The 26935-nt window shown below is 28.5% G+C and overlaps 1 protein-coding gene across 5 annotated transcripts; it reads left to right on the top strand.

The window, feature by feature from the left end:
• The first annotated feature begins 1762 nt into the window (after positions 1-1762).
• On the top strand, positions 1763-25596 carry LOC107624440 (MADS-box protein JOINTLESS). Of its 5 annotated transcripts, none has more exons than XM_088505419.1 (10): positions 1766-2192; positions 2409-2556; positions 11334-11519; positions 15136-15217; positions 15344-15381; positions 24000-24099; positions 24394-24435; positions 24591-24629; positions 24713-24766; positions 25337-25596. In XM_088505419.1, the coding sequence occupies exons 3-9, from the start codon at positions 11338-11340 to the stop codon at positions 24737-24739; spliced, it is 510 nt and encodes a 169-aa protein (XP_088361545.1). In that variant the 5' UTR covers positions 1766-2192; positions 2409-2556; positions 11334-11337; the 3' UTR covers positions 24740-24766; positions 25337-25596. The 5 variants fall into 5 exon arrangements, with proteins under 5 accessions (XP_088361563.1, XP_088361545.1, XP_088361555.1 ...); XM_088505429.1 differs by lacking the exons at positions 1766-2192; positions 2409-2556 and adding exons at positions 5298-5641; positions 5914-5945; XM_088505437.1 differs by lacking the exon at positions 24394-24435 and having other exon boundaries at positions 1763-2192.
• The last annotated feature ends 1339 nt before the right edge of the window (positions 25597-26935 follow it).

Below are 26935 nucleotides of genomic sequence, written 5' to 3'. Positions count from 1 at the left end.
ATCCAAATATTTATGTAGAGTATGATATAAATTCTTATATTCTTACTTTGGGCCTTTGGGGTGCATAAAGTGATTCATTACTGTTAATATTTCTGCAGATATCTCATGTTTGGAGATTTATCTGCTAAGGCAGCTCACATGATATCACTTACTAAGGTACTTCAAGCTATTTTACTTGGCTATAAGGTTTCAGATTTCTTTACAAGGCAAATGAAATGAACAGGTACTTGCTAATTTGTTTGCAGCTATGAACCCCAAAGTTATGAAACAAGAACTTGCACTTGCTGATTCTTTGTTCTTTATCATGAGAAGTGAGAACTATTAGCAAGCTACATTACTAATTTTCTGTTTTCTTATATTTACCCGAACACTACAAGAAACAAGACTTGTATGTGCTGGTCTTAGCTAGTACATACTTTATTGTCCCCTGTTTCGGTTCTTGTTACATGCCTAATACCTCTTTCTCTTTTTTTGCATCTTTTTTATTAGAGTTGTCCTCGTATTGTATCTGGTAGTAAAGTTTCCAGCAACTTTAAGATGTTCAAGTTCAATTTTCTTTTTCTTTTTCAAATAGAGATTTGATTTCAAGTTTCAGTGGACTTTTAAAATGCGATTGATATAATTCTCAAACTACCTGTTTAATTTTGATGGTTGGAGGATTTCGTATGCATTTGTATTTTCCTGTTGCATATAAAATGTAAAGAAAGTTGATAATTCTTTTAAACAAACTATCATGCTTATGCAGCCTTGATCCCCTAAAAAAAACAGGATGTAAAGAATAGAATAACAGCGAAGACAAAGCTGATAATTTCCAGTATCCTTTAAACTGGATAGCAGCTTGTCTAAATAAAAAGTAATTATATGATATACACTTGAACTTGTTTTCATATTTTGTTTGTTCTTTGAACAATTTGAATTTCAAGTATTGTCTGGAGTGCAGAACAACCTTCTGTTTGCTTCTTCCACCTATGTTACCTCAGAGGAATCAGTGGAAACAATGGCAAAGGAAGAGAAAAAGGGTATGCAAGGGAATCTACGGGTTTCATTGACTAGTCAATTGTAGATTATTGATTATGGCTTTGGTTGTAATCTAGTTATTTAAGGGGTTTTAAAGCGCTCTCTATTCTAGCACTTTATGAGAATGAGTATATTAGTATTGGTTATCGATTATTTATCCAATTTTCTATTTTTAGGTTATTGTATATAACGATCTTTTAAAAATTTAAATGTGATATTTAATTTTATTGTCTGTTACTTTTCTTTGTGATTAATATATAATTTGGGACTTTATCTTGTATTTTTTGGAATATTTAGAATTTTCTTAAATACTTATAATAAGTATAAATAAATAAATTAGAGAATTAATTTGAAAATATATATTTTAAAAACATAATCTATTTATGTCTCTAAAATTTTATATCGCTAAAAATATAAATTTTGATATTGAAAAGCGATATCTTTGATAATAATATAATATGCTCTCATTTCATAAGTAATCTCGGTTAAAACCTCTCGATAATTAAATAAGCATAATTTTTAGTAAAATCGTCACTTCTAGACTTCTAGTCACACTTTTTAAGTTTTTATTGAAGAATAAATTTGTTGTAGTGATGGAAGAATTTTCATATGCTGAATCTCGTGTGGTGCTAGAAGGTGCCAGCAAAGCAGCCCAGAAAAGGAAAGGAAAGATAAAAAATAAAAAAATCAAGAGTTTCCAAAAATAAATAAATAAATAAATAATGGAAAATGGTCATTAGACATTAGTACGAACAGCTTATTTGTGCGTCCCTCACTCCCTCCCCCTTACGGGCTTACCATTCCTTACCCTCACTCACTGCTCCAATGTTACGCATGGTTTGGATTAGTAATGTTCGTACCTGATTTCATCAGTGTTAAGCAAAGTTCCCTTTTTCCTTCACTTGTGACTTGTGCTGCACTCTTACCTCGCTTTTAAAAATTTTTTTATCCCTTTTTGGTCGAAGAAAAAAAAAAAGAAAAAGAAAAAAAAGGAACTCCTGTACCTATCTCCTTCTCTAAATAGTAAATAACCAAAAACGTCTGTGTTTTAAGTTTTTCTGTGACTCCTGAGGATCATGTTCATCTCCGATCCTTCTCTCGGAAGAAGCAGCCGCTACTCCTTCTCTCAGATCTGGCTCACGGGATCGGAGTCTCACTTTACTAACTTCTGCAAGGTTACGTTTCTATTATCTCTTTCAGCTAAAAATAATTATTTATTATTTTCTTATCTGCACTCCTGATTTGGATCTGAGGTTTCAATACATATTTGTGCATAAGTTCGATCTTCTTCTTTTCACTGTCTTCCCTTTGAGTGTAACTCCAGTTTTAATTTATCCCTAATTACAGCTCTTAGATTTATTTATTTGTTTGTTTGTTTATTTTTGGTTCAGGTAAACGAAGAAGAAAGTTATACCGACTTCAACCGTGGATCTACTGCGCTGTATATGGTATATACAACTTGCTACTCTTCTTGTTTCACCTCCAATCCGCAAAACTACAGTAGCTGTATGTGTCTTCAGATATTTGGTGTATCTCAAGGTGCCTCTATATATTCCTTTCCCTTTGTACTGTGATGTCTACCTATATCATTATTATATGTTTAGACTCAAGAGTTTTACAAAAATCACCATCTATGCTCTCTTTTTTTCCTATATTCATCGTGTTCTTTTGTGTTTCTAACTCATCACTCTCATCACTAGCTAAAGATCTTATAGTTTAAGAGATAACAGCAATTAACTTAGTGCCTAGATGAGTACAAACAATTTTTTATCCTACAGAAAAATTCTTATATACAAAGAAAAACATAACATATGATGATATGGTAGAGCAATTAAAGGATTCACATATATCATGATTTAATCTTCTGTTCGCCTTGTAAGAGTGATATATGAACATAAAGGATATTATTTATAAGGTGCATAGTGAAATTGAGACTATTTTAATTTGCAAAGATGGTGGTGACTTCTTCTAGTTTTGTTAAATACCTTAATATATTACAAATCCTTTAATATATTCAATAGTTTTAGACTTTGTTCATATATATTATCATTTAAAAAAAAACAACTCAACATCATAGGAATAGAACTTATTACAAGATAAATAATAAATAAAAAAATGAGAGTCTTTCTTGTGTGCTCAACATGTACTCAAAAATATTGCCGACTTAGTTATAGTTTTCTTCCTTATTTTTCCTTAAAATTTTTTCCCTTCCTCTCTTATCTTTATGGCAAGATAATTAACAAGCTAAGCTAGCATGTTTCTTTCATTGTCTCTCCTTCTTGCTAAATTATATAGTCTATAAGATTTTAATATTATAAAATAGAAAATATAGAGTGATATAGTTGGCAAAAATAAAGAGGTTCAAATATTTTTATCTTCAAATATCATATTAATTATTTGAATTAATTAGATGGTTGCTATGCAGTAGTATATCAAGTACTGCCGATAATGTTTTTCAACATAAAAATAATAACTAATATGAAAAAACTAAAGAATTATAAATACTTGGAAAGCATATGTATTTTGTGTCATTTGATAGTTGCTATCATTATATTTATTATTAAAGGTAGAGACTCACTGAATTTGTTTTTATGCGAGGTTAATAGTTAAGAATTATTAAATAATTTGATAAATTTAACTAAATTATAATCTAACATTTTTAATTATCAATTTCACATAAAAACAATTGCATGTGAATTTTTATCATTATTAAAATACTTTTTTCTTTGCCTTCTAATAAACAATAATTTATGATAACTCATTTGTGTATTTCTTTTGTTTAGAATGATATAAATATATTTATCCGTCAAATTGTTTGAAGTTTTAACATAAATTTGATATTGAGATTAATCTTTACATAATATTAATATATTAGTATCTCCTAGTATTTAAATTTTGAAATAATCATCATTAGTACGTTAGTTTTAAGTTATATTCCTTCTTTTTGTTTGTATATATAATGTTTTTTTATTAAAAAATATTAATAACATAAAATAAAACAAATATATAATTATGATAGATGTATATTAAAATTAATTATTAATTAAAATATTTATTAAAGTATAAAATATATATTATAAATGAATTAAATTATTTATACATAAATATATTATAACTGATTTTAGTCATTCATTTTAATATAAATATAACATTATTATTCGTGTTTTATTGAAAAAATGGTATTAAATTATTAATTAATATTAAAATTTAAAATTTTAGAAATAAATTGATTGCAAAAATTAAGTGAAGATATGGTGTTAGAAAAATTTATTTTAAGTTTAACTATAAATCTTTAAAATATTTTTATTCTAAATATTTTACAAAAAAAAAATTATGATGTCTTTATCAAAGACAACATAATCAGGCTGACAATTAGCCTTTGGAAATTATGAGGGAAACGACTGAGTTAGTCTTATATATATAAAACATGATAGATAATGGATATATATTGAACTTGGTGGGTTATTAAAAGTATCTATGTTAAAAAATATTTTCATGATGTCTTTGTCAGAGACAACACAATCAGGCTAAGAGTTGGCCTTTGGAAATTATATGAGTCAAACTACCGACTTAGTCTTTTATTTATATATATATATATATATATAACATGATGGATAATGGATATATTGAACTTGGTGAGTTATTAAAGGTATCTATCTATGTTGCCATATACAGTGCAGAATAAAGATAGGTATATTTTTTACTCATTAAAAAATTTATAGTGCCCTGTAAAAAAAATTCCTATGACTAATATGAGCTGATCATGGCATGTGAAAAGTTGATAGAGAAATAATTGAGTATAAATGCTAGAACATCTGTTCTGTATTCAACCTAGAAAAGAATATTTATCCAAAACTCCATTAAAGAAAGAAAAAAAAAAAAAGACAGGTTCCAATGTCCTTATAGTACAAGATTTTGTAGATTCAATTTGCATGATAGAATATATTTACTCAGGTTATTATGAGTTAATATTGTATTTTTATATATCTTGTATTGATTTAATGAAGATTTAGTTTTAATATTGTTATAAAATTACTTTTTTAAATTTAAATTAATAAAATAAGACACATAAATAATAATTAATTTTTAATATATTTTTTCATGTAAATATATATTTTGATTTTGTATGATATATTATAAAATTATTTTTTCAAAAAAAGTTTAAGCATGAAGAGACAAAATAATTCTATTTTTAATAAATATTATATTTTTATTATGTAATTATGATTAATTTTTTTAATATTTATATATACATATAGTCACTCCCCATTCATAGTATAAATCATTAGAATATATAGTTTATCATGCACTATTTTAACCCGCTGTTGGGGTGTTTTGAAATTTTTTTTTATTCTTTTTGTAAAACTCATTCAATTTTTGTTTGATTTTCATCTTTTTAATTACTTCAATGTTTCTGACGATGACTTTAAAATCTCGTATTGAATTATGGTGTATTTGTTTTGCAATCTTTTATAACATTATCAGTTGTCATTTTTAGCATCCATTCGACAACTAAAATTTGTTACCCATCTATTGTCACATATGTCATCTCACTATATCCGGTATTAAACAAGCTGCAATTCAAATGGAAGGAATATCTGCATTTGTATCAATCAAATTTAAGGTTATCGTACATTTTAATATATTTTGATTTATTTTAGCTGTGTTTCTTTTCGTATGAAAAAGTTTTAGTATTAGAAATTTTTGATAGGTAAATTCTATGACATTTATAATTTAGTGTCTAACTTTTGTTTAACTTATTTTTTATAATAAATTTTAAATATTTAATAATTATTTATTTTTATACTTTTAAAAATAAATATTAATTTTTAATTTTTTTAGTACGTTAGACAACACTTCTAAGTACCATAACAATCACCTTCTTGATATAAGCAGGAATGATATTCATTACAAGTTTTGGACTACAGGTAAAACTTCTTAATTATTTTTTACTTACAAAAATCAGCTTTCATATTACAAGGATAACATAACAATATGATAGATACTTGCTTGACATAGTTATGAATATACTTTGTGTATTTAATTTTATGAAGCATCATGTTTTCATAATAATATGTATGGGTGCTATACATACTGGATATAATGCATGTGTAAACAAACTTGTGTAAATTATTGTTGATAATCAAACCTATGACTATAATGCACGTGGATAGTCAAAAATCACACATTATAAGGATGAAGTACAAATATAATATAAATATAATTATGAGTTGAGATTAAATCAAATTAGTATAATTTTAATAATTATGTTATCATTAAATTATTTTTTATTATAATAAAATTTTTGTAATTATCAAATTAGAATATATATATATATATAAAATGAAATATAATACTAACTCAAAAATATAAAAATTAAAGTACTCAAACAAATATGTACTCACACATAAAAATATTTCATTCCTTATTTTTATATTATTTCTATCAAATTTATTAAAATTATTTCTAAAATAATTTTATTTTTTATATTATAATTTTGTTTGATGTTTAATTCTTTATTATAAAATAATACAAATAATCTTTATAGTAAATAATTGATATTTAATGTTAGAGATAGAAGTTAATTTTTTAAGAAAAATAAGAGTGTTGTAATTTTGTCTAAAGTATATTATTTAATATTCGGTTTATAATTATGTACTATATGACTATATCTTTTACTAATTTAAACATAATATGCTATCTTTGTTGTTTAGATAGGAAAACTCAAGTTACATGAAAAGAGAATTATTGAACAGGTGACCACAAGTATTTAAGTTGTATATTTTTTTACTGTTTATTAATCACTTTGGATGTTGTATAGCAGAACTCTTAAAAAAATGTGAAAAAAGATGTGCACGGATAACATTGCATTTTGTATTGACAACTATCTTATGCTTGGATAATCTTAGAAAAATGTCCATGAGGATTTTGATGAGTATACAAATGCAAATGTTCAACCAAAATTTTTATTCATTTAAAAACTGAACATGTGAAAAATCAAGTGATTTCAAAATGTATTTCACACCATACATTTATGTAGTCTTTTTACTCTTAACATTGTTTGTTTATTCATTTTAAATTGGATATCTTATAATGGATTCTGTACTTATTATTATATTCAGGACATTCTTCTCTCCTTTTGATGTATAGGAGATGAAAATATATTGTGTTAAGATAGAAGAAGTAGTATATCTTATGAGATGAGATGTGTGGGAAATGGATGCTTTAATTTCCTAGTAATAGCTAGATTAGTTTTAGTTTGGTATGTGGAATGGTCTCTAGCTTTTTATCTCCCATTGTTTTTTAATTAACTAGTGAAATTTTTTTTATATGAAAATTCTTAACAAGCAAAAATCACATGAACAGTATTGATAAAAATTGTTTTTAAAATTAAAAATAATTATAAAATAATTTATGTATTTTCAAAAGAATTTTCCACAAATAATTTTGAGTATAATTACATCAGTAAAAATAATTTTTAAATACATGATTTAAAAAGTCATCTAAATGTATGATCTAAATTTGATGTTCGCATAAATTTTTTTATATTATCATTATATCAAAATTAAATTTATTATAATATAATATTTGAAAATAAAATAAATTTTAAAGAAAACTATTTCATACACTCATTTGATTTTGTGATATTTTTTTAAAAATATTTTTTATGGTATATTTTCAATAGAAGAATAAATTATAAGTAAAAGTTATTTCAAAAAACCATCCACTTCAATTTATAATTTTTTAATATGAATTAGTAATTATGTGTAATTTTTATCCTTAAATAGAAAAAATAATTTCACCCAAGTATGTGATGTGAGATATAATGCTAAACAATTTCAAATCTTTTTTTCTAAGATCATTGTATTGAATAGGTTTTTGTAATCAAGCTTTTAAAGTAATTTAAAATTAAAAATTCTTTCAAATTCTTGTACCATTTAATAGGTCTAACTTAATTTCATATACTCAAAAGTAGAGAGATTTGTAAAGGTTATCCTTCAGGTTGCATTAGAATAAGTTATTTCCCTCAAAGAGAGGTAATTTAGAATTGGATTAATTTTGTCTGCAATGACTAAATTAGATTAGTTTAGTAGTTTATTTACTAATTTCTTTAAGTAAGTGTTAAAAATTTAAATTTCATTTTGTATATACAATAATTTATTAGCTAGTTGTCAACCTAAAAAAAACTGTCAATAATTGATACAATTTATAGAAAATTGTATTTATTTCTGTGAGAGATATGGTATTGTAAATTTGTACTTATTCTGTAGGATTGTATTTGTTTATAAAGATGGGACATTAATACAAAGACACAGAAATACAAAATTATTTTTAGTAGATGAGATATAAACAAAGACATAGTATTTAGAAACATGGAATTAGTATATTTTATGTTTATTTTAATAAAAAAATATAAAAATTTTTTTTATTATTTTTGTTAATTTTTTATAATTATATTTTTTATTATATTTTTTTCTATTTTTTAAATAAAAAATAATAATAAATTATATTTTTATAATATATTTTATTTTTATTGTGTTATCTTATTTTTTTTTCAAAAACAAAATGCAGTCCTTTGGTTGGCCCATTTTAATTGATTGATTGTTGCACCCAAATGGGCGACACTTGTAAGAAGAGCATTCGGTTTATTTTTTAACACGTGGTGGATCACGTGATAGGCTCATTCAGTGCGCCAGTGCTCCCTCAGATATAAAAGCTGCAGGGTGCAGCGCTAACAAACTACCCAACCAAAGGTGTCCTTAAGACCTTAACTCCTTATCTCTTTTCTCCTACAAAAAAGATAGACCCTTATGGCCTTATCCAACTAAACCATAGTTTAAATAAGTTTTGGTGAATGCTATGATGTTTAAAAAGTGGTGTTTATTTATTAAAAAAATTAAAAAAATAATATTTAATTTAAAAAATATAATAAAAAATAATTTTTAAAAAATTAAAATTTATTATAAAAGATAAGTTAGATAAAATTTAGACACCAACTCATAGATATCATAGAATTAGTTATAAGTTTTTTTTTTCAATAAAATCTATGAACTAAGTTAAGTTAATTTAGTAGTTAATTTATTAATTTATTTAAATAAATATTGAAGGTTTGAATTTCATTTTATGCATGTAATAATTTATTTTCAGACTAAAAAATACAATAAAAAACAAAAAAAAATATCAGTTATTGTTGGTTTTTATAAAATTTCAAAAATTTTTATTTTAGTCATTATTATTGATTTATTTCATCAAATACGTAATAGATTAACCGTTTATATGATAAGTCGAAACATGTCATTCAATATCTAACTTGTTATGTTAACATTTAGTGGAATCAATTAAGAATTTAATTTGATATATATATATATATATATATATATATATATATATCAGCAAAAATAATTTTTTTAATTATTTACATAAATAATTATTTAAAAAACAAATATATAATTAAAAATAGTTTACATTATTAGTGTATCAAAATAAAATTTATAAATATTTCTCTCTCAAACATCTTATAATCTTTAGCTAATGAGTTATAGTTTAAATGGCATATCTCCTCATACTCAATTAAGAGGTTGCGAGTTTGAGTCTCGTATCTTTGATAAAAAAAAAAAAAATCTTATAATCTTTATCAGCAGATCATAAATTGCATTGTGCAACGTAATTTTGCATATGGACTTATGGAGTGTGTTATTACTTATTCTTACTGTATAAAGGAGCAAAGAAAATCCAAGTGTTACAATTTTCAGCCATGCCAGTGTAGTACGTTCCATATTGAGTGGACTTGCATGCTGAAGCAATCTGATTACCAAAAAAATAAGACGAAAGGAGTTGCCTTCCAATTGAGGATAAAACTATTTTTTAAATCTACTTTTGATATTTCAAGAAAATGATCAAATAAAATAAAATGATATTGATATGCTATTAAGTTAAAAATAGAAAATACAGATGTATTAAAACATGATGCTCCTTAATTTTATTTTTTTTTTCGTTTTATATAGTTAAATATGACTATTCAAAAGGATGCTCCTTATAATTAACTCTCTTGAGAAAAAATATATATTTTTTTAATTTTTTTGTGTTATTATTGATTATTTATTTTTTTATTGTTTACGGTATCTTTTAATTTAGAAGATTAATTTGTCACGAATTTAATTAAATTTTATTTAAAGTCTATTGTTAACTAATAAATTAGTATATGTAATATGAGATTCAAATAAATGGATGAGTCTAGCTTTCTACTAACCCAAATTTGCTATCATTGGCTATTTGTTATCACTCACTACAATAGCCGACAAGAATAAGCCCAAAAAGTTTTCACTTATACTCCACTACTTTGCTGGCATCAGTTATCAGACCATAAAGGGAAAAATTAACCGACTTATGCACAAGGGATCCTAAAATATACTTAAAAAAGAAAAAAAGAACTAAGTGATCTGAAGTGCCAAAGGAGACTCCCATAAAATCAGCCAATTAATAAAAAAATTTTGCAGAATGAGATGTGGCCAACTTATATCTTACATAGCTAACATATTTAATTCGTTTTTCTATTATGTATAATTATTTATTTAAAAATTTATAAAAAAACACACACATACTCGTAAAATCACTTAAAAAAAAAATCCTCCCATTTGCATAGGTGTGTGTGATTGGTAAAGATTGGAGTTCAAATGTTTAACACCTGATTTTTTTATTGAAGAATGCTAATGTCAGTAGAATTTATGATGTTTAATCATCAATTAATTATCATTAATATTTTTAAGAATGTGAAATAACATCTAATAATATAGAATTAATTATTTTTTTCGATGATTAAATGCTAACCAGATTTTAACAAAAATGCTGCCCCTTTCTCTTTTTTTATTACCCCTTTCTTTCCATTTTATCAAACGGAATGGCTTAAATATTCTTGCTAAGAGGAGCACCTTTATTTTTTTCTTTCTTTCTTTCTGTGCATATTCCAAATACGAAGAAATCTTATCTTTTATTCTTTTGGAAGATAATTCTTTTTCAATTTTTTTCCCCTCTCTCTCAACAGGCTTCCTTTTTAAGATTCTCGTTTCTTCCTAGTCATGCATATATATATTGACACCCTTTACAACGTGGTGTTCCGATCTTATAACCCCTCTTATTTCACCTTCAAGGTTTCCCACTTTCTATCATAGCACGCAAGTTTCACTCAAATTTTTTGCATCATATTCTATCATATAATATTATTATTATTATTTATATCTTGTTCTCTACATAGAAACTAAAACTAATAATTTTATCCTGAATTAGTTATTAATTTCTGACTCTTTATGTGTTTGTAGAAATATGACGAAACATAAGATAGAAATAAAGAAGATAGAGAACATAGCAGCAAGGCAGGTGGCTTTTTCAAAGAGGAGAAGAAGTCTGTTCAAGAAGGCCGGGGAGCTTTCAACTCTCTGTGATGCAGAGGTGGCGCTCCTTGTCTTTTCTGCTACTGGCAAACTCTTCCAACACTCTAGTTCAAGGTTTCTCTCCTTTATCTTTGTTTTTCTTCAATTTTTTTATATTTATAGAGAGTAAATGATCAAATTAATTTTAAAAAATTACTTGTTTTTTAAATGGATTTTCAAATTTTTTTAATCATATTCGTCTTTTAAAAAATTTAAGTTAGTCCTCTTAATTCTGTGTCACTTCCATTACTAATGACATAAAATTTGATGATATGTCACGTTAAGTGATATCCAACACATATTTATTAATTCAAATTGGCAGCTAACATAATAAGTTTACCAAACTATATCAAATCAACTCTAAATTGAGAGATTCAGTGTCTCAAGTTCTCCCCTTAATTAAGTTTTGATTTGATCTAATTTTGTAAACTTACGTGAATTAAAACTCTTAGGTATATATTGTGGTGTCACTTGACATATTATATTAACAAATTTTGACACCAAATCAACAAAAAAAGTGACAGAAGAACTAATGTGATTAACTTAAAATCTTTAAAAGATGAATTTGATTAAAAAAATTTTAGGATCCAATTTGAAAAATTAGTAATCTTTCCGGAACGAATTTGACCAATTACTTTATTTATAGAGCAATGCAATGCAAGGTGACAAGCAAATATTATTATGTGAGATTAGCACTTAACTAGTAATAATTTGCATCGTATTTATAAGTATTTACATATAAGAAACATATAATTTGCACATATATTTAACAAAATTTTATATAAATGAACCAATATAATTTACATTTATATTTTTTAAAATTTACACTTATAAATTAAAAAAATTTATTTATTAGGGAGAATTTAATATTTATACTAATGACTAAAATTACTAAAAAGTACTAGAATTTCTCATATTTACATATTAATATATTAGGAAAAAAACAGATAGTTCTCTGACATTTTAAATTTTTGACAAATACATTCTTGACAAAATTTAAATACAAAAAAGTCATTGACTTTAACAAACGGAGGACAATTTAGTCCTTCCGTCTATTTGCCTCTCATACACCAAACGGAACTGGGCTGACGTGGCTGAAACGGTGTCCAGGTGTTTGTTACGGTGCCACGCTGGAAGGAAAATAAAGTTCGAAGGATAAATAGGTCCTTGAGAATTTAGTTCATTATGCTTCTATATGTATCATATATTACTATCTAATTGAAATATACCTATATTATGTATCATATATTACTATCTAATTTAATAATTAAATGTGTCACACGACACTCTTATTAAAATTGAGAGAAAATATTTTTTTTTTTCAAAATTAATAAACTCCTTTCCTAAATTCTCTCATCTACCTCTCTCTATTTTTCTATTTCTCTCTACTATTTTTACTCTATATATAATTATATTTTATGTTAGTAATTTGACAAATCAAAATGTCATCCGATATTTTTTTACAATTAAAATATTTTAAATGTAAAAATATACACATTAAATTATTTTAATTTTTAGATAACGAATGTTAAAATTAATTATTAATAAAAAATTAGACTTTTCATATAAAAATAATAACTAAAAATCTTATTATTTAATTTTTTTTATCTGTAGATATCTTGGTCTTCTTAGCCAGAGACTTTTGTCAACTTACGATTTTTTTGTAAAGGTAGTTTGATTTTATAAATCTTTTGTGCCATGCATAGTTTATACTATTAGAACAAAGTGAATTATAATTTAAAAAAAAAATTATTCTCGTAATGTTATTATGAATAAAAATACTAGTTCTAATATAATACACAAATGCACTAATGCTAACTTAATACATGAATAATGCACAAATGAACTAATACTAACTTGATGCATAAATGAACTCATGCTAACTAATGCCACTGGTATTATAAAAACTGAACTAATGCAATTTAATAAATAATTTAAATTACAGAATACAACAAGTTAACTAGATTTCAAAATACAAGCATAATTTTATAAACTAAATTCTCATAATAGAAGCATAATAGAAGTATAATGAACTAAATTCTCAAGGACCTATTTGTCCTTCGAACTTTATTTGCAAAATGACGTCAAAGACTTATTTGTCCTTCAAACTTTATTTCCCTTCCAGCGTGGTACCATAATGGATATTTGGACACCGTTTCAGCCACGTCAGCCAGTTCCGTTTGGTGTATAAGAGACAAATAGACAGAAAAACTAAATTATTCTCTGTTTGTTAGAGTCAAAAACTTTTTGGTATTTAAATTTTATCAAGAATATATTTGTCAAAAATTTAAAAAGTCAGGACATATCTGTCTTTTTCCCAATATATTATACAACTTCTATAAAAGACCACAAATAATCACAACAGCTGAACGTCATTATATACACACATAGCCTATCAATAAATAATAATATGTCTATTAACTCTCCTTTTATCTATTAAATATTTATGTATAAAATTAATCAAAATGTAAATACTTTTTATCCTAGAAAAAAAAACTTTACATTTCAAATTTTAAAAGTAGAAAAAAAGTTTTTTTTTTTTTAATAAATATATACTAAAATATATTTTAATAACAAAAAAATTGTACATCAAAACTATTTCAATTTCTATTATATATAGGACATATATGGTAAAATTCGTTTTGTTTTTTTAATTTAATACTACTTAGATTGATAAAATTCAATGTCAAAAAAAGGGTTATTAGGTTGAGTAGTGTATAAATTTTATTTTTATGATATACTACTTATATAAGGATATTTTCAATTTTTCACACTGTTGTAGATTAAATTTGCATCTTGCTGAAAATTTTATGATATTTTTTTTTTAAATTAAAGGATGAACTGATTATCTGCATATCATAAATTATAGTTACAAAATATCATATTAACCCCAAATTATTTGATATATATAAATATATAATATAATATGATATAATATTTAAATCAATGTAATATATAACTTTTAAGTGTATATAAAAAAACTATCTACACGTACAGTACACAAAAAATTAATTACTAAATTAATTATTCGTATAAAATATTATTGAAATACATAATAAAAATATATTTATATACAAATATATAATAATAATTTAGTAATTATTTTTTTTTGTATGTACATAGTTTTTTTTATAAAAAAAAATTACCTGATCATATTATTCCAATCCTCACACAAATTAACATTAATGATCATATATAATTATAATGAAATCATTGAATTAGTAATATTTGAACGTAAAAATGTAAAGCTACTAATAATTACATGTAATATTTATTATATTAAGCCAATGAGTAATAGCTCAAATGGCATAGTCTTCCCATACTCAATTAAAAGGTTGCGGATTCGAATCTCATATCTTTGGTAAAATATATATATATATATATATATATATATATATATATATATATATATATATATATATATATATATTAAGTAAACTTGTAAAATTAAAAGCTTCATTATCCCCAAATTGTTCACAATCATAAAAATTTATTTATTTTTGCATGTCCTATTTGTTAAATTTATGCATTTTAATATTTTTACTTGAAATAACTATTAATTGGGGCTTTCATGAAATATTTTTTTTTATTTAATTTGACAGACTAAAAATTAATTTATTTTAAATTTAAATTCTATTTAAAAGAAAAATAAATAAAATGAATAAATCAATTTTATCCGTTATATGTTCAGTGTGGAACAGGTAGTAGAAATGCACAAAAATATGCATTCAAGCATCGACAAATCATCATATCACCCTCCAATGGAATTGCAAGTAAGATGTACTCTTCCAATTAACAATTCATTGTTATCTTATCACTAAAAAATTAAGATAATAAAAAGTATTACAGAGCATACAATATTTGATGGAATTTATATATCTTTGTGTATATGCTTCAAGATGCGCAATGAGGTGGCAGATAAGACTCATGAATTAAGGTACTATATATCCTCATTTTTAATTAACTATTCACTCTTAAACATAGTTTCAGAGTAACAGAATTATTTAAATGTATTAAATTATTAATATTATCATTAAAAAAATTAAAAATGTTACTCATTTTTTTTAGTATAAAAGAATGAGAAATTGATTGTTGACTCAAATATAAAATAAATATAATAAAAAATATTAGTTACTTGATATTTTTTAAAAAATAATTATTTTTTCTCATGTGTTAATTTATAATTATAATTTGAAAAATAAAATCAATATTACATTAACTTATTTAAAGGGCAAGTATTTATAATAAAAAAATAATTAAAAAATATTAAATTAGTACAAAAAGAGTACGTAATTATTTATATATAATAATTTTAGGTGGATAATAGACGTAATTAGTACAAAAATATATATAAGTGGATAATGGACGAATCTAATATTTTTTTTTATAACCAAAGATAGAAGACTCGAACCCGCAACCTCTTAAATGAGTATGGAGACACTATGCCATTTGAGTTATAACTCATTGGCCAAAATTTGGAAAGATAGGAGACGAATCTAATATTAACATTGGATTATATACAAATTTTATTATTGACTAATGATAACTCTATTTATATTAGTACAATCAAGTAAATATTTAAACTATGAGTTTCTAAAATTTGAGTTAGGTAATTTAGTATTTTTAATGATGATATTTAGGATAAAATAAATTGTTATGATACTTATATAAAATTTTAAATTTAAAAAATAAAAGAGTTTATTTATTATATTTATGTTTATTATGAATTTTTTATTTTAAAATTATTTTATTTTAAAATATTATATAAAATTTTAAAAAATTTGAAAAAATAAATTATTCTTCGTTATAAGTATGTTTTAAAAGGGATTTTACCAAACTTTATACGAACCACAGATCGTTCCGTGATAGTAATCATTATTGTGTTGTTTTTTTTTTTTTTTGAAGATTTAGGATGCAACCAAATTAGAAAGCCATCGTCTTTCAACGGATATTTGTTCTTCAAAATAAAACTCAATCCTTTCAACCTGAAAGACAAAGCAAATAACAGAACTAAGTACAGTTGAGAAATTGATGTCTCAAACATAATTGTAAAGATACCTGTATATTAGTGATGTTTAATAAAATGAAAAGAGTACATAAAAAGTATCCAAAAATAATAAAATTGTGAAACAATTTTTAATCAATTAATAATCAATATAAAATTTTTTTATTTTTTCTTTTCTTTCATTATTCTTTCACAATTTTATTATTTTTGGATACTCTTTCCGTTTTATTAACGTTTTTTGACTTTGTCATCACTAGAAGGTCCAAAAGCATTTTTTCGTGAATTTTGGTATTGGTGGTATTGATTAGTATTGTGGTGTTTTCCGGATTCTGAAATTAGAAATTGTTCTTTGAAATGAAAACTTCCTCCGTTCAACCTAAATAGATAGGAAGAGATATAAATATATGAAAAGAAAAAGATTGAAATATAACAAGCTACCTGTTCATTTAATTTTGGTTGTACTTCGAAAATGAAGGTGATGCCAAAAATGTATCTTCTTTCCTCTGCTTAATGAAATCCATTGAATGCAAGATTGAAGTTCTTGAAACTTGGTTTCTTGAGTAAACTGTAAAAGAGAGAGCAAGGAAAAGAGAGCGAAAATTTTTTTTCTTGCGGTGAAAGAGAGCGAATGGTTTTTAATGAACTCTGTTTTTTTTGGTGACTTAAAAGAAAATAAACAAAAACTGATAAAGAAAGAAAAAAAACAAGAAACTGCTTAAGAAAGGCAGTCCCGCTGAATACTACTCTCAAACTCCTTCCAAGGCAATGGAAGCTCCACTTGGGGAGAAATAGTCCTCATTGCAGTCTTTGCCATGATGTCTGCTACTGTATTTGCATCTCTCAAGATCAACCGAAGATCAGCACGCCATTTCCAAGACATGATATCTCGGATTTTTAACACCAAAGGATCAGTAAACCCAGAGCAATCTTGTAAATTATTGACAATAGTAAAAGCCTCCACACAGTCTGTCTCACATATAATGTCTCTTTGTCCCGAGTCCCATGCTAAAAGAAAGCCTCTCCAAATAGCAAACAACTCTCCTTGCAAAATGCTACGACTCTCAATTGTTCCCAGACAGCCTCGTTGCCACCTTCCCTTCCAATCTCTGCTAACACAAGCAAAACCAACTCTAGCACCACTGCCAGGATAGCTAGCATCACAATTAATCTTAAAGGTACCCACTGAGGGGGGAATCCAAGAGCCACTAATGGTTGAGGGGATAGATAGTCGTTGCAACTCAAAAATATTTCGGAGCTCCTTTTCTAAGGACAAAGCCATACCAATCACCTTGTCTGTGGTCCAATGCTCGTGAGGATGAAAGATCTCGTTGTTTCTCGAACACCAAATCCACCAGAGACCAGAAAAGAATCTAAAGGGGCGTTGTTTGCTATTATGTAAGAACCAACTCATCAAATCCACTGGTTGATCGGAGATCCCTAAAGCTTGCCAAACAAGTTGGGCTTTTGGACAATCCCGAATACAATGTAAAACCGACTCCTGACTTGAGAAACATCGTGGACAGCTATCCGTGTGCGAAATGCCCCTTCTAAAACGAAATGCAGCAGTAGGAAGAGCCTCCCGAAGACATAGCCAGGCCAAAAATTTGTGCTTTTCCGGAACATGTTGACGCCAAAGCCAAAGCCAATTACCCCTATCCTCCCAACTAAACATCTTCTTACTGAGCCATAAATAACCACTATGAGCATCATAAACCTTTGAGGCCGCACCAGTCCAACACCAACCGACCTCTGAACCAGCTTGAACATCTGGGTTGTAAGAATTAATGTTGCTCTGCAGAGACTGATTCAGAGGAGAATAGATATTCTCAAGGTTCCACTGTCCAGATGACCAAAGGTCCAAGATCCTGAGATCCGAATCAGAAATGTGAACATAATCCATCTCCTGACACAGTCGCCCCTCTCTTCTCCATTTAGAAAACCAAAAGTTCTGTTCCAAATCCCCAATGCACCAACTAAAACCTTCCTTTAGGATATCCCAAGCTCGACATATACTCTTCCAAACATAAGATCCCCTTCCTCGAGACCGACTAAAACAATTATCCTTAGAAGAATGGTATTTCTCCGTCAACAGTTGAACCCATAGCTTGTTGGGATGGTGAAAAAGTTGCCAAACTAGTTTTCCAAGAAGAGCAATATTGGCACAAAAAGGATCTCTAATTCCCAGACCTCCAAACTTCTTAGGAGTGACCAACACTTTCTAGTTAACTAGATTCAGGCCTCTACCATCAGCTTGACCCTTCCATAGAAAGTTTCGCATCATGGATTCTATCTTATTAGTTACCCCTTTAGGGAAGAGAGATACTTGCATGCGATAAGTAGGAATCGCAGTCACTACCGAGTTGAGCAAACAGAGTCTGCCTGCCTTATTAAGCAATCTTCCTTTCCAGCTGGCTAGCCTTCCCCGAATCTTGTCCAAAACATCGTTGAAAGTTGCGCGTGTCACCCGAGAGTGATTAAGGTTCACCCCTAAATACTTGCCCAAGTTCTGAACGAATCTGATGGAGGAGACTCCAGTGAAAATCTCTTTTCTTGTCGCTGAAACATTCCTGGAGCATAGCGCTTTAGATTTTTCCACATTAACCTTCATCCCAGAGGCTCTGCAGAAATTTTCCAAAGCTACCATTACAGTTTGAACTTGCTGTTTTTCAGCTTTACAGAAAAGAAGCAAATCATCGGCAAACATCAAATGAGAAATTCTTGGACCCCCTCTAGAAACCGCAATTGGCTTCCACAAGCCCTTATCAACTTGCTGATTAATAGAACAGGACAATCTCTCCATACACAACACAAACAGATACGGTGATATAGGATCTCCTTGCCTAAGACCCCTGCTCGGAGTAAAGCTATTTAATCTATCTCCATTCCAGAGGATAGACAGTGAGGAAGCAGTGACACAACGCATAATCAGATTGACTGTCGGAGGAGGAAAGCCAAAACTCACCAGGGTTTGTTTCAGAAATCCCCAATCCACTCTATCGTACGCTTTCTCCAAATCAATCTTAAAGGCCAGGGTGCCTTTCTTTGACTTTGTCTTCTTCATGAAATGGAGAACCTCTTGTGCTACAATGATGTTGTCAGGGGTTCCTCTCCCCGGGATAAACCCTCCTTGAAGGGGCCCAATAATCTCTTTGAGATGGGGACGAAGTCTATTGACCAGGACCTTCGTTATAACTTTGTAAACCACATTACAGAGACTAATTGGTCGGAAATCCTTCATGGAAACCGGGTTTTCTACCTTCGGAATAAGAACCACAAGAGTTTCCATCATCCTTGGATCCATATCCAAACCAGAGAACGCATGACGAACCATAGTCCAAACATCAAAACCAACAATCTTCCAGTATTCTTTAAAGAAGAAAGCCTGAAACCCATCAGGGCCCGGCGCCTTAAAAGAATGCATACTGAAAACAGCTGACTTAACTTCTTCCAGAGTAACTGGCGCTGTGAGGCTACAACAGGCTTCATCATTCAAAGAAGGCAGTGGCACATCACCAAGACAACCTAAGTCTACATCCTCCGACTGGCAGAATAGGCGTTTATAGAAGGATTCAGCTTCCCTTCTAAGGACATCCGGGTCCGTTTCCCACACCCCATCTTGAAGAAAGAGACCATGAATCTTATTATGCTTTCTCCGCACAAGAGTCTGGACATGAAAGAACTTGGTATTTCTATCCCCAAATTTTACCCACTGCTCTCTGGATTTTTGAAACCATAGAAGTTCCTCCTGCACAAGCGTGTTATTAAATTCCTCAATCAGCTGTTTTTCTTTTTGCCGCATAGACAAATCTTCCATTACTTCAAGTCGCTTCTGAAGGAAATTAATCTGTCTCTCCAATTTGCATTTCCTAACAAAAATATTGCCGAACACTTTAGAATTAAACTCCAAAGAGTTCTTCTGCACTTCTGAAAGCTTGCCGTGCATCTCTCTGTAGCCAGCCTGCCATGACTGGTTCACAATATTTCTGTACCCCGGATGAGTTGCCCAAGCTGCAATAAACCGAAAAGGTCTATTCTTTTTCGGTTGGGGACGACCTGTACAGCGTACTAGGATAGGACAATGATCAGATTGAAGCCTATTTAAAATTTCTGCGTAAGCCTCTGGAAAGAGAGATAGCCAGCCACTATTGATACAAACCCGGTCAAGTTTTTTCGCCACCTCAACACCATTTTTAACCCTTCTGTACCAAGAAAATTGTCTTCCAATAGTCTTCAAGTCAAACAGATTACTATCCCCTAGAGAGGCAACCCTTAGATTCATGAGAGAATAGTACTTCATTAAAATCACCAAGAACAATCCATGGCCCGCAGAAAGACGAAGACTGAGTAACAAGATAATCCCATAGCAAAACTCTGGTATTAAATTGAGGACTACCATAGATACCACTGCACCTCCAAATCACATTATTTGCCTGAACCTCAACTGTAACACACTGATCGAAAGCATCAACCCATTTGCAGTGAACACCCTGTATTGCAGAAAGGAACCAAATACCCCCCTTGTGTCCTGACGCCTCCACTATACCAATAGGGTGATAACCAAGTCTTTCCCAGAACATTTTCAAGTGTTGAAAAGGACAGTGAGTTTCAACCACAATAAAAATTACAGGTTTAAATTTCCTAACCAGCTCTTTACAATTCACCCGGGCTAACTTATTAGAAGCACCCCTAATATTCCAAGCTATTATATTTAAACTATCCATAATATAAAATATAAAAATATAAAACAAGGAAATCAAAGTGCTTCACCAACCTCAAACCGAGGCTTGCCCAGCGGAAGTGACTCCCGTGACCTTCAGGTTTGCCGGATCTCCTTGGAATATCTCCTTAATCCCGCCTACCGACGCAGTAACAGCCGGCAATGCGCCTTCCTTCTCCAATGGAACCGCCACGGTAACACCCTCCTTCACGGTTGCAGGAAGACATGACGATGCTTCCACCACCGTGCCTCCATTCTTCTCAACTGGCGAGCTCTGTAGGGACCCCGGCCTTGGTCGTTTCCGGAGAGAGGACCCGCAAGGCACTGGGGTGTGTCGGGTTGAGGAGATCGACGTCTCACCAACACGGGAAGCGCTGTGTCCGACCTTGACTCGTGACCCGACCCTAGCACGATAGGAGCTTGATCCATTCGTGTGAGAGAAGTGAATGGTGGGCCTGATTACTCTACCCGAATCGATTCTGGATTGAATGCCTCTTTGGACCTTGTTAGATTGCTTCTGACCCAGCTTGGTTTTACCTTTCCTCACAACTTGCTCCCAGCCTGGTTCATCATGCATGCAAGCCTCCTCAACATTATTTCCTTCCAAATTATTAGCCTCCAAATCTTCTTGCAAATTCGATGCAGGATTCTCGCCAGTAACGCCACCTACCACATTAGGTTCTACTTCATTTGAATTGTGACTTTTGGTCTCAGGATGTGGCACTGCCTTTGTACCGTCCCGTGGCTTGGTGGCATCGGAATCAACACTCTTTCCTTCCCTAGAGTCTCTACCCAAGCACTGTGCCATATCGTGACCATAACGTGCACAAGAGTTACAAATTAAATTTAAACTTTCATACTCCACTACATGAGTTACGCCTTCCACAATGATATGCTTGATCACTGGCAGTCCTAAATTTATTTGAACATATACTCGGGCATATCGTCCTCTCTCAGCCAATTTAGTGGCTAAGTCCACTTTGATGGGAACTCCTATTGCAGAAGCAATACGCATCATGGCCTGTTCCTGATAGCACCAGATTGGGAGCCCCGAAATCCGAACCCATACAAGCGTAGACCCGAAGGATTGCTCACATGGCCGAAAATCTATATCCCACGGTTTTACAGCAACATAGTGCCCCTCAATCAACCACGGACCACCAAGCATGACCTTCTCACGATCTTCACATGCATCGAATTTTACCATGAAGTATCCAAACCCCACATCAAGCAGATCAAAGCCACCTTTGATGCGCCAAACCATCCGAAGCTTGTGTGAAAGAGCTGTGTAACTATAATTTTTATCAAGAACCTTAATCACTAAAGCTTCTCGATAAGGCTCTGCCAAACAAAGCTTGGCTTCTTCAGTGAAGTTTACACATGGAGGTTGGGAATCGCCCTGCTTGCCCACCACCGTGGCTATACTATCCCCAGATAGAGATCCTACAAGTGCAAACGCCTTCGATTTCTCTGGACCAATGACTTTATCTCTAAAGGAGATCTTTGTAGGATTTGAAAAACCCCCTCGTGAAAAACCCTCCTTGACACCGGATGCACCCCCACCCACACTCTCCCCCTTATCTCTTCCGACGGCATGGCCGCCATGCTCACTGTGTTTCGCCCTCAAACACTCGTTCCCGCTCTCTCCTTCTCTCATTTTCTCTGAGTACGGAGTACGTACTCTGTTTAATTAAAACAAAACAGTATATGTAGATAAAAAAAATATGAAAAAGTATAGGTAACCAACAAGATTTTTGAACAATGTATAAACAATGTGAATTAATAGGATTAAAAGAGTAAATTTAATTAGTAGCATTAAATTAGGATGTAATGTATTTTCATTTGATTGGTGGTTGTTCATGTTGTTCAAAATTTTCATTGTTCCCCTAGCACTCCCCAAAAAATATATACTGTATTGTAATTGCTCAAAAACAGTCTGATCCACTGTCGTTAAACGTTCTTTTGCAAACCACTCAGAAACCGATAAACTGGCTAAGAATTGATCGGTTGGACCGGACCGATAACTGCCAATTCTAGATAAACTGCGCCGTTTTGAGAAAAAAAAAATCCAACCGATTCCCTCCTTCATTTGTGAAACTGAATTCTTTAAATTCCTTGACCGAAGCAAAGTTTAAAACTTCAAATTGGTACCAAATCAAAACTCTAGTTCCTCCTCAACAGTTATGCTAATGGTATTTTACTTGAGAGCCAAATAGGTCAAGAAGAAAGTAGTATTGTCCCGGAGGCTCATAACTAGCCAGGACATAAGTGATTTGGGATTATCCTCAATTAACTTGAATATTCTGTACAAAGTTTCACCAAGAATAACTCCAAGGAGCACATTAACCACTGAAAAATAAAAGTATTTTCTAAAAACAGTCTTGACTACTTAATGAAATCATACGATCAAAGTAGAAATAATATCTAATGAATTTCTTTATCAATACTTATTTAAGTAAGAGTTTGTTTTAATTTATTTTAAATTTTTTGTGAAAATTTCTGATGATAATATAGTACTTTTTATTTTGTTTCTTATTTTAAAATTTAGTTCTTTAAAATAATTTATTCACAATTTAATAATCCAATGTTAAGAAAATAAAATTGAAATTTAATATTATACTCCTCGATAATCATAAGAATATATACGTATCATAAATCAAATATGTTTATAATTTGTAAAACTTTTAAAAATAATAATTTCAACAATGCATTTAGGTCCACCTCCCCTAGAGAGATATTAAATTAGTACAAAAAGTAAGTAATTATTCATATATATCAACCTATCATGAATTATTATTATCCGGCAGTTAGTATAATTAATTATTATTATCAGACAGTTAAATGGAGAAGAGCTTCAAGAATTAAAATTTCAAGAACTAATGAAACTTGAAGAACGTCTACTCAAAGGTCTGACCCGCGTTTTAAAAGCTAAGGTATTTTTTAATTTTTATATATATTCATATATTTTGTATTTTAATTAATATAAAAAATTAGTTAAAATAATAAATATTTTATATTTTAATTAAATAATTTAAAATAAATTTTTATAAATAATCAAAAATATTTTTATAGATAAATATTATTAATAATAGTTATTTTAGTTAATAATTATATACAAAAATATTTTTAATTTTTTAATATATCTAAATATATTATTTAATTTTTGCAACAATAATGATTATGTACATATTTTTAGTATATAAAGAAATATTTTTTGTTTATTTCAGGATGAAAGAATGGCAAATGACATCACTGTTCTCGCAAAAAAGGTTTTAATAACTATTATTACTATCCATAAATGTATCTTTAAAAAAAAACAATTTATAACTTGGTCTATTTACTAAGTGAAAGGTCATATTCCTCTATATAGTTAACATGCTAAGTATCATTCCATCAATAATGTTCATCCTTCGTACTCATGTAGGGAGTGGATCTAATGCAAGAGAATAAGAAATTGCTGCAGGTAAAAAGACCATAATTAATTTTTGGTTGTTCAAATTATTATTCATTGTTTAATTTCTATTTAATATCATTTTTATATTGTAGATTGCTGATGAAAAAGAACAAGCATGAGTTGAAATAGTTATCATCAATTTACAGGTTATACATTAATTGTCTTTCTACTATGTATTCAAATTATATTTTATTTTCTAATGTGTTTATGCGGAGATTTTTTTATAAATAAATAATTTAATTATTTTATTTATTAAAAATATAATTTATAGCGTATTTATCTATTTATTTTATATTAATTTATTTTATTTATTGTGTAAATAAAATAATTATAAATATATCTCATTTACACGTAAATGTATCTTATTTATATTATAAATGAAATATGTATAGTATTATTAAAAAATATAATTAAAATAACATTAATTTTTTAAAAACTAACTCATTTAAATTAGTACTCAAACTATTTTAATCGTAATTTTTTCAATAATAATACACATGTATTATTCATAATGTAAACGAGATAACTATAAATATATCTCGTTTACAAATACAATCATAATTATTTTATTTAGTGGTAAATAAGATAAATCAATATGTTAATAAATTAATAAATATACTATAAATTATATATTTTAATAAATAAAATAATTAAATTATTTATTTATAAAAAAATTCGTTTATGTCTCTCATTTGTGATCTTATTTTATGTTGCAGGAAATTGTCCATCTTTAACTCTTTGCTATAAATATAATGAAAAAGTGCTTGGGAGATGTGTTTTGTCTTCCATGGCTTCTCCAATGACAAACTCAGCTGAACTTTATTAACATGTATTTTATATATTTTACTTTCAATAATTTGATCCAAATGAAATGGTGTCACTGACCATGCTTGTCTATATTATCTTTAATGTAATTATCTATGTCGATAAGATGTTAAACTATCCTTTTTTTTTTTTCCAATTAAATGTCTTAACAGATGGAGTGTGGCTTAATTTATTTATTTATTTGTTGCATGCATGATAGCTTAGCAAACTAATTTAAAATAAAACTATATCCTTTTGTGAAAGTAAAATACCTACTTTATATTGACTTTTAAAATTGTTTATTCACATAAATAATACTATTATATTTTTAAGAATAGCTACACCATTTATTTATAGTTATATTTGGTGGTTCAAAATAAAACAATTTGTAATGAAGCTTAATAGTTAAGCTTGGATATAAGGGCAGTAATTTATTGAAAATTGTAAAAGAAACTCAACTTGTCACATGTATTATTGAAAGTTATGTAAATTTTTGAATATATTTAACCATGATCCTTTATATCTTTTTTAGTTGCTTCTCATAGTCATTGCAAATTTTACTTCCTTCAATTTTTGACTAAATTTTGACTAAGCTTTTGTATATAATAGCGGTGAATGATTTTTGCAAGTTAATTTAATTATTAACATTGTCTTTTTTTAAATCAAGCTTATAAAATTAATTATCTTAAGCATTTTCTTCAACTTATAAAAGGAATAAGATAGGGCCACATATTTTGTAATTTTTAGCCATCAATTAGTTATTAATGATGTTTTAATGGTGTGAGATTGTATCTAATGGCATAAAATCATTCAATTTTGTTTTGATAGTTAAGTGCTGGCCAGAATTTAACAAAAATGCTGGCCCTAACACTTCTCCTTATAAAATAATTCTGTTTTCAATAGCTTTGTAAAGATATCTGCAATTTGGTTTTTAATGGGAGTGGGATAGTACTCAATCAAAACTTCTTTTTCATTCACCAACTCTCTGATTTTGTGAAATCGAATATTAATATGCTTTCGATTTTTCATAGAACATAGGATTTTTGCAAAGTGCAATAGCTGATTTGTTGGAGTACTTTGTTTCTCATTCAATTTCTCAAAAATTCTTTTTAGCCAAACTTCTTGTGTTGCACAACTTGCTGCTGCTATATATTCTGCTGCTTCTGCTGTAGAAAGAGCAACTAGTGGTTGTTTTTTTGAAGATCATGAAATTGCACTAGAACCAAGATGAAATGCAAACCCTGAAGTACTTCTTCTTGTTTCTATATCTCCAGCCCAATCACTATCAGTGTAACCGACAAGATTCACTTCATTAGTATTTTCATAATAAATACCATCATTTAAAGTACCTTCGATATATCGAAAAATCTGTTTTGCCGCTTACAAATGGTTGGTGTTAGAAACAAGAGACTAGACTGGAGAAAAGATTTGTATATTATTAAGTGTATTCAAGCTGTCTGGAATGATACAATATAAAAGGGTATTTATAGGTACTAAGAGAATCGTAATAA

Source organism: Arachis ipaensis, chromosome B10 (genome assembly GCF_059453495.1).
Source record: "Arachis ipaensis isolate K30076 ecotype BB chromosome B10, ASM5945349v1, whole genome shotgun sequence".
In the NCBI taxonomy this organism is placed as follows: Eukaryota; Viridiplantae; Streptophyta; class Magnoliopsida; order Fabales; family Fabaceae; genus Arachis; species Arachis ipaensis.
This window is presented reverse-complemented; position numbering and strand designations above follow the sequence as displayed.